Source organism: Colias eurytheme, chromosome 30, assembly GCF_061535395.1.
Source record: "Colias eurytheme isolate Ceu_HAF_F1 chromosome 30, ilColEury1 Martin Lab GWU primary, whole genome shotgun sequence".
Lineage (NCBI taxonomy): Eukaryota > Metazoa > Arthropoda > Insecta > Lepidoptera > Pieridae > Colias > Colias eurytheme.
This window is the reverse complement of record NC_143009.1, coordinates 4329615-4344737: the sequence shown is the minus strand read 5'-3', so window position 1 is coordinate 4344737 and position 15123 is coordinate 4329615. Positions and strand designations below refer to the sequence as shown.

Here is a 15123-nt window from a genome sequence, read left to right as displayed (position 1 = left end):
TTCGTTATATTCTGTAGTTTTTCTACCATTAATTTTTGTTAAATTATTTTTGAGTAAAAAAGAGCGTGTGTGCCGAGCACACGTGTCAGAAGTGAAACTTCTTTGATAAGAATCAAGATACCAAAATTGTCGCCTTACTCCAAGACGTGACGGTATTGCCATTACGCCCTTGAAATTTTACTCTCAACGCGCCTAAAGAAATTTCACTTAAAAAATGATTACGTGACGTATTTTAAGGGATCATAATTTTAATACTTGTGAGGCAGACAGGTCCAATAGGGAATTTTTGTGTCCATTTTATACATCTATAAACAAAATAATTTTATATAAACAAAATAAAATTTACAATAAATTCTTAATTCATATGTATATACATAATTATTTTTTTTGTATCTACAATACGAATCGATATATTTTTAGTTTTTGGCGTCAAAATTACGGCCCTTTAAAACGTCAATACGGAACAAAATAAATAATTTTCTTTTTATGATTCCTAAATTTTTTAGAGATTTTTTAGAAAATTTTAATTGTTAATTAAAATATTTTTTTTTACATCATTTGAACAAAACAGTGTGAAATAAATAGATATGATATTTATTACTTTTTTCACTTACCCTTTTTTCATTGTAATTAAAAGTCAAAGGTTGTCATGGCAACGGATAAATTAAGAAATAAAAAAGTTGTGTTTATAAAATATACATTTTAACCATGGACGTATAAAAAAAGACGGACGGTATATCGCCTAAACATTGAGTGAAGCCTAGTAATGGCGGCGAAACATCCATGTGTGTGTGCCATGTTGCCATGGCAACAGCTGTCCTGATGACAATGGCGGCTGTATTTTTTTCTATAAATTTTGCCGTAATAATTTTGTCATTAAAACATAAAAGAAATAACTTGCTTCCCTGTGGAATGTAATCCCTTGTGTTTTGTTATTTAAAATTGTACTGTTGCGACACCATTTAACCACGCAAGACGGCATTTTAAATATTTTTTGTGAAACAGTGACGCAGTTAATCAGTCGGTAGTTCACGACCTAATGGCGGCCGACTAGCTTACTATGGTGAGAGTGTGTGCGTGTTTATTGTCTTTACACGATCGCTAGCTTACTATGGTGGCTTCACGTTGTTTGTTCGTAATACGGCGTCCGTCTTTTTTTATACGTCCATGATTTTAACACAATTTTTACAATAAATTTCCCTTAATTTCTATACATATTTACAATAATATTTCTGTTTAGATGTGACATTTGAAAGGTATACTTTAACAAAATTTTAAAGCTGATTTTAAACAAGTTTAATTCACATGTGTCAAAGTAATAACGGAAATGGAAGCTTATGCTTAGTTAAAAAAAAATTCAAAATATTTCTACATTTTGGACAATACAATTAATATTTGGGAAAAGGTCAACGACCCTACAATTTAAGTCAGTTTGTAAACTGACTTGTGATTTAAACTTTAACGAACTTTCTGTCAGTTCAACAATCAAATTTCCGTCAGTTCGACACTAATTCCTGTCAGTTCGACAAAACCAATCAAACTAAATTACACTTTAACCGTACACAATTAAAACTCAATTTACATTTATTCATCAGAATAATCACTATCCGAATGCTTCTTTCTCTTAACTTTCGGATGAACTTTGTACAAATGTTTCTTCAAATCTTTCAACTCGAAGTATTTAGACGGACACATGTTGCAGGGATATTTGAAATCCTCCGGGTTGCCATGGTAACGGAGTTCGTGTCTATCCCTTATAGCTTCAGACATGAACGATCTGTGACATGTCGAACAGACGAATGGCTTGTTCGTGCTGTGTGACTGTAACATAAAAGTCAATCTATACTAATATTATAAAGCTGAAGAGTTTGTTTGTTTGTTTGAACACGCTAATCTCGGGAACTACTGGTCCGATTTGAAAAATTCTTTCGGTGTTAGATAGCCCATTAATCGAGGAAGGCTATAGGCTATACATCATCACGCTAAGACCAACAGGAGCGGAGCAATGCGGGTAAAACCGCGAAGCGCAGCTAGTATAATATATAATATAAGAGAGAAGAGATTGACTTACCACTTTCAAATGCCTCTTCAAACTCGAGTTGGTCCCAAATCTCGTACTGCAAATATCACATTGGAATGGCTTTTCGTTTCTGTGCGTTCGCTCGTGCGCCTGCAAAATATATTTTATATGTTTATTTTTTATTACTTCGTGTACAATGTACATATTTATTTATTTTATAATTAATTAAAAGTCGAGTTAGTTACATCTTCGCTACTTAAACTCAAGAACGTGAACACCTTAAACCCATCGATACTTTATCGATCTATTCGCACACCCATCCATATACTGTACGCGTCAAAAGTCGCTTAACCTAAGATTTTATATTTTTTTTGCTTTATTATTTTATTTGTGGTTGTACTGAAATCATCTCTCCGCGGACCCATCCACATACTGACCATGCTGCAAGTTGCTTAACTTTGAGATACTTTACAGGGAACCCATCCACATTGTGACCACGTTGCAAGTTACTTAACTTCGAGATTCCTAACCGGGAACCCATCCGTATACTGACCGCGCCAAAAGTTGCTTAACCCAAGTTTTTTTTGCGTTTCTTTTTATTTGCTGTACTATACAGATATCTATGCTAACCCATCCATATACTGACCGCTCCAAAAGTTGCTTACCAAAAAAAATTTTTTTTTTCAATATTTTGTAACTTTTTTTAGATTTTTTTTGCGATTTTTTTTTTTTTTGCTACTCACCGCCAAACTGAACGACTCGAAGTACCCCTTCCCGCAGTACGTGCAACGGAACGTAGCGCCTCGCAGCATGCGCTCGTGCGTCTTCATATGTATGTTTAGTAGTGTTGTGGAGCCGAACTTTTTAGGGCATTGAGAGCAGGCTTGCGTTTTCTCCTGAAATTGTAGAAAAATTACTATTCTTAGTCATTGATGTACTATATTAAAGTAAAATTTGATGGTCGCGTCATGGCAATAATGCCACGTCATGGAGTAAGGCGACGCTTTTGGTATCATTGTATCTTGCCAAAGAAGTTTCACTTCTGGCACGTGTGCTCGGCACACACACTCTTTTATTTCAAACTATCCACATATTTAAACAAATAAGTACTTATGACAACCCGATTTTTTCCAACTTTTTCCCAACTGCTCACATTCTTTTGTGCCTCAAACTAATGTGTCTAAAACACATGATAAGTAGGTACTTATGACAACCAAATTTCCAATTTTTTCCATTTTATTTTCCAACATTATCTGAAACCTGAAACTAAATTTTTCCTATTTTTCCAACTACCCCCAATTTTTTTAATTACCTTATGCGTATCCCGGTGTTTTGCAAGCGAATGCGCGTGTTTAAACCTCTTGGGGCACTCGGGGCAATGAAACCCGCTGTCTGCCCCGTCGTGTGTAACTAAATGTGCCTTCATCGCCACCCACCCTAGTACGCTCTTGCCACAGACCTTACAATTACGCGACCGTGTAGGGTGTACTCTGTAATTAAAAAATATAATATAGTCTGTCATAAAAAAACGTTTATTTGACTCAAAAACATAAACACAAGGAATATTATATAGATATAATAAAACGTGTATTTAATTAAGATTCACATCAACTTATAGGTACATTTAAATTGAGATAAACTGATACATAATTAGCTTTCGCTTCACCCGCTTTTTTAACCGACTTCAAAAAAAAGGAGGAGGTTATCAATTCGGCCGGTATGTTTTTTTTTTTTTTTTTTTTATGTATGTACACCGATTACTCCGTGGTTTCTGAACCGATTTACGTGATTCTTTTTTTATTCGATGCGGGATGGTGTCGAATTGGTCCCATAAAAATTTTATTCGGATAGGCCCAGTAGTTTTTATTTTATGAGCATTTTTGTCTGTATTAAGTATTTGTAAATGTTGCAAGTGCAAGTTTGAAGTCGGTTGTTTTTAACGCAGTTATCAAAGAAAAACTGGTGTATGTGTATGTATGTATGTTTGTTACTCATGCACGCAAATACTACTGAACCGATTACAATAAATTTAGCACACTTGGTAACTTGGATTAACACATAGGATAGGTTTTATCCCGGAAATCCCACGGGAACGGGAACTATGCGGGTTTTTCTTTGAAAACGCGGGCGAAGCCGGGGGCGTAAAGCTAGTAAATAAATAAAACTCACTTCTGTCTATGGTTCTTCAAACTACCATAAGTATTGAATGTTTTCTGACATAGCTTACAGCTATAATCCTCCGGTTCTTCAACTTTCTTTACTTCAGTCTGTTGTTTTTTCTCTAATATTCTGAAATCGAAATCAACATTGTTAATTATTTAGTTATTATACAGTATATAATTACTTATTTTTTCGAAAAATATGTTTTATATGGATAGGGATGCCATAAAAAAATGGTATGATTATTGAAAAACATAAAAACATTAGTCACATCAGTCAATACATATTGTATCAATAATATACAATGTTCAATTTTTTTATCGCAATATTTTCCAACTACCCCCAAATTTTCATTTTACATAACATAGTTTCTGAGATTTACACATTCAAACAAACAAACTTTTCTCTATAACATATTATTGACCTGGCTTCCTTCTTCATCTGTCGTTTCACCTCCTTCTCCCGTTGCAACTCAAATCGTTTCTCATTTGTTAAACCAAACGAATGCCACTTAGTGTGTATCAAGAATCGTTTTGGATTGTTAAAGAACAGACTGCAATAGGGACATTCGAAATAGGAGTCTGTTGTTCCTGAAAGAATATAAGGCAAAACTAGTAGATTATTTCAATGCATAGTTAATCTATGCTATATTTATTACTAGCAGCGCTTCACGGTTTCACCCGCGTAGCTCCGCTCCTGTTGGACTTAGCGTAATGATTGAGAGAGATTGAATATATAGCCTATAGCCTTCCTCGATAAATGGGCTATCTAACACTGAAAGAATTTTTCAAATCCGCCCAGTAGTTCCTGAGATTAGCGCGTTCAAACAAACAAACTCTTCAGCTTTAGATAGATAAATTATTAAATAGGTAGGCTAACCAACAAACATTTTACTTTCCCAGTATTTCTTATACGTATTTTTACGATTAACAATTAGTTATTTATATTTTGTAGAACAAACACAAAGAATCACTGTTTTATATGAAAATAATTTTAATTAATCAATAACTGTCTTACCACAAAAACTTTAGACAGGGTTTAACTTTAAGCGCGGGTTCTCTTTAATCTGATTTTGTCGTATTTCACAGACAACTATTAAAAGTGACAGATCCCTGGTTTAAAGTTAGAGCGTATACGCACTATGCGGGTAGCCGCATTGCGGGTAGCCGTCCGGCTGACCGCAAGCACAATTATGTACGTAATATTCATTTCTATGCGCACTGTGCGGTCTGCGGTAGCCGCATCGCAGTGCGCATAGAAATGAATATTACGTACATAATTGTGCTTGCGGTCAGCCGGACGGCTACCCGCAAAGCGGTTACCCGCATAGTGCGTATACGCTCTTAGACTGTGTTTAAATTGTTTTGTGGTAAGACCATAAATAAACAACATACCATTCTTAATCAACTCTCTAGCGATATTCTGCCCAATTTCCGAGTCAAATATATTACAATTAAACACATCTTCACTTCTCACACCGAAACAGTCCCTTTGAAATGGATTTGTGTCCGTTTCTACATTTGGCATTGTTTCTCTTTTAACATCAATAGTTTCAGGCTTCAGTTCGTTTTTTACACATTTTTTTGTATCAAATACTTTTCCGTTTTCACTCTGTTCCGTTTCATTTGTCTTTTCAATTATTGGATTATCTATACATTTATTATCTGTATTTAAAAAATTTGTAGGGTTGGACAAACTTGATTCCTCTGGCCTGTTCTGCCGAGAGTTAGTACTGTTTATTATGCTTATTTCTAGCATCCGTAAGGTCTTTTCCAAACTACGTTTTCGAGAATCCGAGTCCTTATACGATTTCATACAGAAACCTTCACTGAATGTTAAATCGCTGTATTCTATTTTGTCACTGTCTTTATTTGTGTTCAGAATATTGTTGGTTTTGATACATACTGCGTCTTTACTTGGATTTAAAGCTACATCTTTGTTTTTCTGCAAATAGTCCTTTAGAATATCATTGTCTGAATGAGATGTTTCATTTACATGTTTACTTTCGATATCACGTTTTTGACTTAATTTTACCGTCAGATCTAAATTATTATCCATATAGTGCTTAAAATTGTCTATATTTTTCATGTTCCTTGCACTATTCTCATTATAACTTCCCAATGTGTGTGTGTCTTGATTGTTGAATACGAAATTATGATTAAATTGTTGATAGTTGTGGATATGGCTTGTATCTGCATGTTTATATTTTGGTGTCACTTGCGGCACGTTAAGAAACGTTGTTTCTTTATGAAACTTTCTCTCAAATGGAATCCCATAGGGCCCGTTCTGTACGTTCAAATTCATCGGCATCACGTTGTTCTGCCAATGCATCGGATTTTGTGGCAAAAAGTTTTGCGGTAGACCGATCGTCTGGAAATTTGGATAGTGACTTATTCCCGCGTTCATATTTAATCCGTACGAATATTCTGGTATGTTAAAACCTGAGTTTATTGATTGCGTTAGTTGCTGTGTTGCTTTGTTTTGATTATTTACATTATTTTGTAAGTTTATCTGTTCGGATGTCAAATTTGTTTGACCACTAACATCGTTCGGTCCGAATTGATTATTATGCAACATGTTTAAAGGCGCACGGTTTACGTGCTTTGTTTCGATTTCCCAGCTCTCACACTACTAGAAAACATAACTGAACAGAAATACACAAATAACATTTTGACATAATCACAAAAACACAAAATCTCAATAGAAAACGAGAGCTTTTGCTACAAAATTGTAGCCTGACCACAGATGACAGATTCCACAGAAAAAAACATCTGTTTTGACAGATCGTTCATAAACAAAAGTTCCATGCAACATGCATCCGAATGAAAGCAATTAAAATACTTAAATTAATCAAATAAATAATAGTCTTTTAAATGTTCAAACATCATTAAATATTATCATCATTATTGCGTCTATATATTATGTGTATTTATAATGATTACGACTATAATTCTGTATTTCGTAGCATTTCTGTGGTTGAGAAAATACATATGAGGTATTGTTGAAATATGTTTTTACATATATTATATTATATAAAAGAACCGCATTTATGTAAGTACCTAGCGTGAAATATGATGAATAATTACGATTTTAGTCACATCGTATTATTCATGAGAAAAGAATGACCACAGACCATCCACAGACTCACATCACAGAGTTGAGCACAGAGTTGAGTATTATGACAGACGAATGCGGAATGACGATTGGCGGCACTCAGTCGTCATTCTTGCGGTCTGTCAATAATTTTTTATTTTAAAACATTGTGTTTGTGATAAACTTGAATATAGTAGTGTGTTGTGTTTATACCTAAAATTGAAATATATTTCATAGCATTTATTATTTGTATGTAATTAGCAAATGGTTTAAATGTGATGGACTGATATTTCCAACAAGATTCGGTGTTATAATTAGAACTATGGCGCTTAGTGCATTAGCGGAAGAATATTTCAGTACACTCAATCCTATTGCAGCTAAAATTCATGAGGATATAGTTGAAACACGGAATTCCTATGAAATCATTTGGGACTCGCTTTCCGAAAAGGAAAAGGTCTGTATTTTTTTGTACCTTTGGTATGCGTATAATTAAAAATAACTATGTTTGTTATATTACAATTGTAAATACAGAGTTAAACATCGGTTTCACTTTATATAATCCATGAATTAAAATGTAAATCATATTAATATATAACGCCGCAAAATATGTACAAAAAATTTATAATGCGTAACTAACTATATGTTGCGTATTGGTTGTACTACGAATTCATTAATAATTACCGTTTCAGGCGGAAATAATAAACGAATCCATTATCAAACCGGATATTGCATTAAAATATGCATTGCTCGATACATTAGATTTCGATATCAACGATCCACCAGTTCACAAAGACGACTTGATGTCTTTCTTTTGCCGTGAACAAGGCTTGAAGATAATACAGGATGAGAACGGTTCATATAGAGATGAATACTCCGCGCCGTTTCTATACCAAACGAAGAGTCAACTCAACTTATGTATTTTCGCCGAAAACCGCAAGAACAAAGACGTCCAATGTTCTTCACCCCCTCCGGTCATGTCAGAACTGGCGTTATCCCATTCGAAAGTTGTAAACGAACTTAAAAACGCGTTAAAGTCTCACGATGTTTTAAAAAGCACGTATAAAGACTCGAATAGAGAAGTGGTGTCGCCTACGAGTTTTATCAGCAAGTTTATGGGTAATTTTAAACAGAAAGATGAAGAACTAGAGTGTTTGGTGTCTACAGGACCAGCACAGATTGTAGCATCCTCAGATAATTTCTTCCGTACGAATTATAAGAGTCCGCAGAATGTGAAATACGAAAAGGACTATCAGAGCAGCGTTGTTAAGTCTAGTAGTGGTAAGTTTTCATTTACAGTTTGTTTGAATGTGCTAATCTCAGGAACTACTGGTCCGATTTGAAAAATCTTTCGGTGTTATATATAGGATAAGCTATATATAGGAGTGATGCGGGTAAATCCACGGGGCACAGCTAGTTAATTATACAAACCACAGATTTCATTGCTAACTATAGATGAAAAAATAGCCTATGTTACTCGGTAAAGATGTATCTTTCTAGTGGCGAAATAATAAGTATTTGTGTCAAAACATTGCAAACATACATACAAAAATATAAATGTTTTCTCTTTATACATATTAGTTTATAAAACAAATTATATAATTAAAATTAAATCATTAGTTGGGTACATTAAGTACTTGATTTTAATATTAGAAGGTATTTAATATAAATTATACATTACATAATTGATAAAATCCTATCATAATATTGCATGCAAAAGTTTGTGTGGAGGGATGTTTCCTATATATAAGTATTTATTTAAAATTATATTATATGTATGTTTATCAGCCATCTGGTTTCCTTAACGCAAGCAAAAGCTTAGTATAGGATCAGATCGTGCCGTGTGTGAAAATTGTCCTGAAAAAAATATTTGTATTTATTTATTTATTATAACCGCCTGCGGCTTCGTCCGCGATTTGAAAGAAAAACCCGCATAGTTATAGTTCCCGTGAGATTTCTGGGATGAAACCTATCCTATGTTAAACCAATTTACCCTCTATATGTGTGCTAAATTTCATTGTAATCGGTTCAGTAGTATTTGCGTGAAAGAGTAACGAACACACACACATCCTCACAAACTAATATTAGTAAGAAGTAAGATATTAGCATAACAAATCCCATATCACTTGGTGTAATCTTATAGCATGATGTCCCTATTGTTATTCTATGAATCACTCCTAATTAGAATGCAGTCATTGTCTAAACATTACTCAGTGTTAGATAAAGGATACATAATATTATTTGAATAAACATTATTACATGATGACAGTTTGAAACAAGATTTCTTATCCTGCTAGTCTTTCTCATATTATAAATGTAAAGTTTGTGAGGATGTACATCTTAATATATATAAATCTCGTGTCACAATGTTTGTCCTCAATGGACTCCTAAACCACTAAACCGATTATAATAAAATTCGCACACCATGTGCAGTTCGATCCAACTTGAGAGATAGGATAGTTTAAACATGTAGGTACCACGGGCGAAGCCGGGGCGGACCACCAGTATGTATATATGTTTGTTACTCTATATATACTCTAGCACTGATGGGATTTTGATGATACTTGGCAGTGATTTAGCCTATACATCAGAAAAGCATATAAGCTACAGAAATTACTTATGGAAATTTACTTAGCTCTTAAATGCTGAGATTAAATTATTTCTTTGCTCTCCTTAGTTTTATTGTGTCAAACTCACTGTGCTGCGGTTTATCATCCATGAGCAAAAATACGTATTTCCACTTAGTGTACATAATTTTAATATAAATAAATATTATTTTCAGATCTATCAGAAGAAAACCGTGGCCTACTCTCCAGTCAGGCATCGTCTGGTACGGACTTTCATTCAACGGAAACCTTAACAGATTCAGCTTTGCCAAAGACAGGGTACGACTTTTTGGATAACTGGTAAAAAACAATAGAAACTAACGCTATTCAAGTAAATTTTATCAATGTTTTAAAAACTTATAAGACTTCAATATTATATAAGTTTTTTTTAGTTTGCATCTGAACTAACTCAAAGATGAAATGAGACTACGTTTTTTATATTCTTTTTTAGCTTAGTATTTTTTATCTGTGGTTTTGATATGAATAACTAGTAAGGTGAGAATTAAAAAAAAGTTCGATCACAAGGCGGGAATAGAATTTGTTCTTGCTTTAAAATTTTCTCATTTATTAGAATTTTGAATATAAAAATAAATATTTAATGAAATAAGACTTTTGATATGAAATAAGTTTGAATCTGAACGAACACTCGAAAAACGATAGGAAATGAGACTTTTTATATTTTACTTTAAAATAGGAGATTTTAAATTTAAGTTGTTTTTATGTATACCTCACTTTTTATTATTTCGAACAATTTTTTGTAATACTTTTTTTTTGTTGAAAGCTGGTGCTTTTCATGTGTCATTATAGTTTTATCAAGATCTGAGTGTTTTTAGTTATCTATGATAATGTGTGTGTTAGATTTTTTAACGTGATAACGTTTTTAAAATCGTTTTAGTCGGGTGACATGTTCAGAAACTTGTGTCACACCAAAACCTCACGAGCGCGATCGCAGGTATAACGAGAGATAGACGGACCGATCTCCCGTCTCATCTCGAGCGCTGCCACCAATAAGACGTTATCACGTAAACATCTCGATCGTAAACCTACTTTACAAACAACCAATTTTTTTTATTGTAAATATTTATTGAAAAAGATACTTAAAAATGATTATTTACTGATTATATCTGGCCATTGAACATTTGCAGAGTCCTGTTTCTTATAGTCTAAATGAATTATTATATACCTAATTATTTATTTATCAAATTGTATACATTTGAATAATAATAAAATGAGTAACATCTATAAAATAGTTGCACTTTTAACATCAAAAATCGCGAAAATTATGAATGTGGGTAATATGTTGATTATTTTTTTATCTATTAAAGAATCATACGAACTTCTTGCCAATAGATTATAATCGAAAAAATTGTCTTTTATGACATGATAATTACTGTAAAAATAACACCTACCTATCTCCAATTTTTTTTAATCTACCTTCATAAACATCCTCTGCTTATAAGTCCAATGTGTGTAATAATTGCTGTTTTAAAGAAATGTAACTTGTATGTAACAACACTTTCAATGATTATCATCAGAATCTCATAAATATAATATTACCATAGTATAAAGAGAACAAGTAGGCCGAATCCCGGCGTTTAGGGTTTTCACATGTGTTAGATAACCCATTTATCGGGGAAGGTTATATAATAAGGCTATCATGTATATCATCACGCTAAGACCAACAAGAGCGTAGCAATGCGGGTGAAACCGCGGGGCACAGTTAGTTTTAAATAATTGTATAAACAAACACCGACCGCTCACAGCAATGGCGCGGCCCTCACGAGAACAGTCTCTGAGAAGGAACCGAGCGGCGTTGTGTGCGTGCGTCAAGCTTGCGTACAGTGCCACAAACTTAACTGACCCGGTGACGGTCATTGATGTCGATTTTAGTGCCGCTAAATAGTATTTCCCCGGATGCAAGGATAAAAATAATGTGTATGCCAATGGTGTAAATTAACATTAATAAGTAACTTTTTATTTATACAAAATATTCCGTATGAAAAGTCTGTGAAAATGTGACATTTCAAAAAGGCGGCACGTAGTTCCAGTTTTTGCCACCGGGTCAGTTAAGTTTGTGGCACTGTACGTACAGTCACGAGCATAAATATATTACTATTGGCACATAAGCAAAAATATCTGTCACAATAACGAATTCAATAATATCTGATAGTACATGAACGGGGGGCATTACGAAGCCCTCCACGTACATACAAACGGGCCAAACGGCGTTATGTACCTTTGTTCGAAAATAACCTACTTACTTGTTCTTTTTTTTTTATGTCAGAGCAAGCAAAGGGGCAGGTGGGCCACCTGATGGTAAGTGGTCACCACCGCCCATAAACACTTGCAACACTAGAAGTTTGCAGGTGCTTTGCCGGCCTTTTATGGACAAATAAGCTCTTTTCTTGAAGGCCCCAATGTCGTAGTTGTTCGGAAACACCGCAGGTGGCAAATCGTTCCACAGTTTCACCGTACGCGGAAGGAAGTTGCGGGTGAAGCGGACAGTGGTGGAGCGCCAACCATCCAGATGGTGCGGATGGAACAGATTTTTACGGCGTGTGGTCCGGTGGTGGAACTGTGCGGCTGGTAGTAGGTGGAACAATTCCTCAGAGCACTCCCCATAGTAGATTCTGTTCTGTTCTGTTCTCTTTATACTATGGTATTACAATAACTTTAATTATATTTATGCCTAATATGACGTTATTCTTGAATAGAACTTACGTAGTAGTCATTTTCTGTCTATAGAGATGATATTATAGTATAAAATATAATAGCACAATCGCCAAATGAGCACTTTTGGATATGTTTATTTCATATTGATAACATTTTGAAATATGTTTATATTAGCTTAGTGCAATATAAATATATTTAACACGTAGATATTATCACATTTGAAATTATCTATATTAACCGACAGAGGGAGACAACACAGGTTTTTATAATTAGTATTATGTATGAGTGTAAAAGAGACAAGCATACTTTTGAAAGATAGTCTTAATTTGTAATAATTGAGACGGAAGATGTTCGATGCACGAGTGTGAAAGAGACAACTGTACTTTTGAATCTCAGTCTTCATTATTCATGATAATTATAATTGAGATAGAAAGTGTATTATGCGTTTGTGTAAAAGAGATAACTATATTTCTCACACAAAGTCTAGTTTATAAGTCTCTGGATAAAATTTGTATTATCTCTGGAGGCTATTCAGTATTCATATGTTTTATGTAAGTAATAATATTATGTTTTGGAATTTTTTATTGGGTTTTTACAAACATTCAGAATTAGGAATCTTTTGTTCCTCTTTATATTATTAGTAAAGATATTGAATGGATAGATATATTGTCAAAGAATTTACATTTTAGAGAAGCATTGAAGACCCAAAGAACGCCTGAATATATAGTTATAGATTCTAACGGCGCGGCCTTACTAATAAAACGTTAAACAATGGATCAATTTCTACCATTTTCTACCATAGCTTTGTCCTGCTCTTGCTCACATGAAACGTCAATCATAAAAACAAGATAGGTTATTGCAATACCTAATTCATTGCAAAGCGAATGGGCAACATTTTATTAGTAAGACCGTATAATAATAAGAAAAGTATGTTTTATTATAGTATTTAATTCTTATGGATTTAAGCAATATAAGCAAAGAGATTTTGGTTATTACCGCTCCGGGAGTGGCACGTTGAAATGTGGCTAATTAGCCACATTTAATTAGTTTGTCTCTTTCGCTCACGTTAGTAGAATCATGCCATCTCACACTGACGTCTAATCGTGTGTGCGTTAGTGTGCCGTGTTTGAAGATCTAATGTTGTGTTGGTAACATATCTACACCTTTTTAAGGAGTAGGTTGTTCAATAAGTCGGAATCTCTTTACTTATATTATTAAGCTATTGCATAGCTTCTATCGCGGGCCTTGAGCGCGGGGACCGAATCCAGAAATTCCGTAACGAAAAACCTCACGCTCCCTACTCCGACGGGCGCGGAGGTGTGGCTTGAAGGCATAGCATGCAATAGCTTTACCGCGGCAGTCCCCGAGTGCCACACGTCTTTTTTATTGTATTTTAGTGTTAATTTTATGTGAATGAATATTTTACTGTAATCTGCTCTCATGTATGCATTTATCTTGTACGCTTATTTATTATTTCCTAATAAAGATATTTAATAAATTATTTTGTTTGTTTTACTACCTCTCATATAGGAAGTCAGTCAGATGGGAAATCTATACTAATATTATAAAGCTGAAGAGTTTGTTTGTTTGTTTGAACGCGCTAATCTCGGGAACTACTGGTCCTATTTGAAAATTTCTTTCGGTGTTATATAGCCCATTTATCGAGGAAGGTTATATTATCATCACGCTACGACCAACAGGGGTGGAGCCACGGGGGTGAAACCGCGCGGAGCAGCTAGTCATTGATATGGAATTGGTTGAGCCCGCATCCTTTATAGTGGTTCATATAAAGGATGCGGGTTCGAGTCCCATCTCGTGATCGATTTTTTTCTATTCTTTATAAATTTACTAGCGGTCCGCCCCGGTTTCGCCCGTGGTACATATATAGTTTTCTCAACATAAGAACCATCCTCGTATTTCAAGGAATATAATAAAAGAATTATCGTAATCGGTTCAGCCGTTCACACGTGATGCCGTGACAATGCGAAACGGGTTTCATTTTTTTATATATAGATAAATCTTTGATATAATAGTAAAATTTGGTAATTCAAGAATATTTTGTTAGTTTCAAGTTCTTGTTAAAAGAAAAATCTGAATAAATTCAAAGAATGTTTGTTATAATCCGCATTAAAATCGGTTTCGTAGATGAGCCAGAACTAAAAACCAGGGATGTAACGGAGGTAGTTTTATCGGAACCGAAATCGGAATCGGAGTTTTCAAATTTGGTTTATCGGAATCGGAATCGAAATCGGAGGCAGGGTCAGTTTGTTTAAGGACAAATAAAACATGATTTATAGTCAATTCTTTTCATTTTTATTTTTTATTATAAAATAAAAAACAACTGTGAAAAAAAATCGGCATAATTCCAAATGAACAAAAGATAAAATTAATGAATCTGTCAATTTCCTTAGATTTAGCATGAGAAGTGCACCATTTTGTATTCTTCAGCAAAGTTTCTTTTAAAGTCATTTGTTTTTTAGCATTCTGAAGGGGCGTCGAAGTCGAAGGCTGTACAGTATCTTTTATTTCAGTTTCTGACTTAATGAATTATTCATATTCAGTGGCATGGACAGA

At 34.1% G+C, this 15123-nt stretch overlaps 2 protein-coding genes across 2 annotated transcripts; one reads left to right on the top strand and one right to left on the bottom strand.

Annotated features, from left to right (window-relative positions):
• Positions 1–1176: 1176 nt before the first annotated feature.
• On the bottom strand, positions 1177–6943 carry LOC149895799 (uncharacterized). Its single transcript, XM_090118613.1, has 7 exons — positions 5575–6943; positions 4605–4770; positions 4190–4309; positions 3333–3510; positions 2764–2916; positions 2072–2170; positions 1177–1821 (listed from the first exon to the last, which is right to left on the bottom strand). The coding sequence occupies exons 1-7, from the start codon at positions 6755–6757 to the stop codon at positions 1585–1587; spliced, it is 2136 nt and encodes a 711-aa protein (XP_089974739.1). The 5' UTR covers positions 6758–6943; the 3' UTR covers positions 1177–1584.
• A 441-nt stretch (positions 6944–7384) lies between these two features.
• Positions 7385–14050, top strand: LOC149895798 (uncharacterized). Its single transcript, XM_090118601.1, has 3 exons — positions 7385–7727; positions 7963–8551; positions 10053–14050. The coding sequence occupies exons 1-3, from the start codon at positions 7596–7598 to the stop codon at positions 10178–10180; spliced, it is 849 nt and encodes a 282-aa protein (XP_089974727.1). The 5' UTR covers positions 7385–7595; the 3' UTR covers positions 10181–14050.
• Positions 14051–15123: the final 1073 nt, after the last annotated feature.

What these genes read in the sequence shown, in the direction of transcription:
- LOC149895799 (XM_090118613.1), bottom strand. Translation starts at nt 6,757, where the DNA reads ATGTTGCATAATAATCAATTCGGACCGAACGATGTTAGTGGTCAAACA. An exon ending in AACACCGGGATACGCATAAG is followed by an intron (nt 2,917 to 3,332) that starts GTAATTAAAAAA and finishes CTACAATTTCAG; the next exon opens with GAGAAAACGCAAGCCTGCTC. An exon ending in TGAAGAGGCATTTGAAAGTG is followed by an intron (nt 1,822 to 2,071) that starts GTAAGTCAATCT and finishes TTTATGTTACAG; the next exon opens with TCACACAGCACGAACAAGCC.
- LOC149895798 (XM_090118601.1), top strand. Translation starts at nt 7,596, where the DNA reads ATGGCGCTTAGTGCATTAGCGGAAGAATATTTCAGTACACTCAATCCT. An exon ending in CGCTTTCCGAAAAGGAAAAG is followed by an intron (nt 7,728 to 7,962) that starts GTCTGTATTTTT and finishes TTACCGTTTCAG; the next exon opens with GCGGAAATAATAAACGAATC. An exon ending in CGTTGTTAAGTCTAGTAGTG is followed by an intron (nt 8,552 to 10,052) that starts GTAAGTTTTCAT and finishes TATTATTTTCAG; the next exon opens with ATCTATCAGAAGAAAACCGT.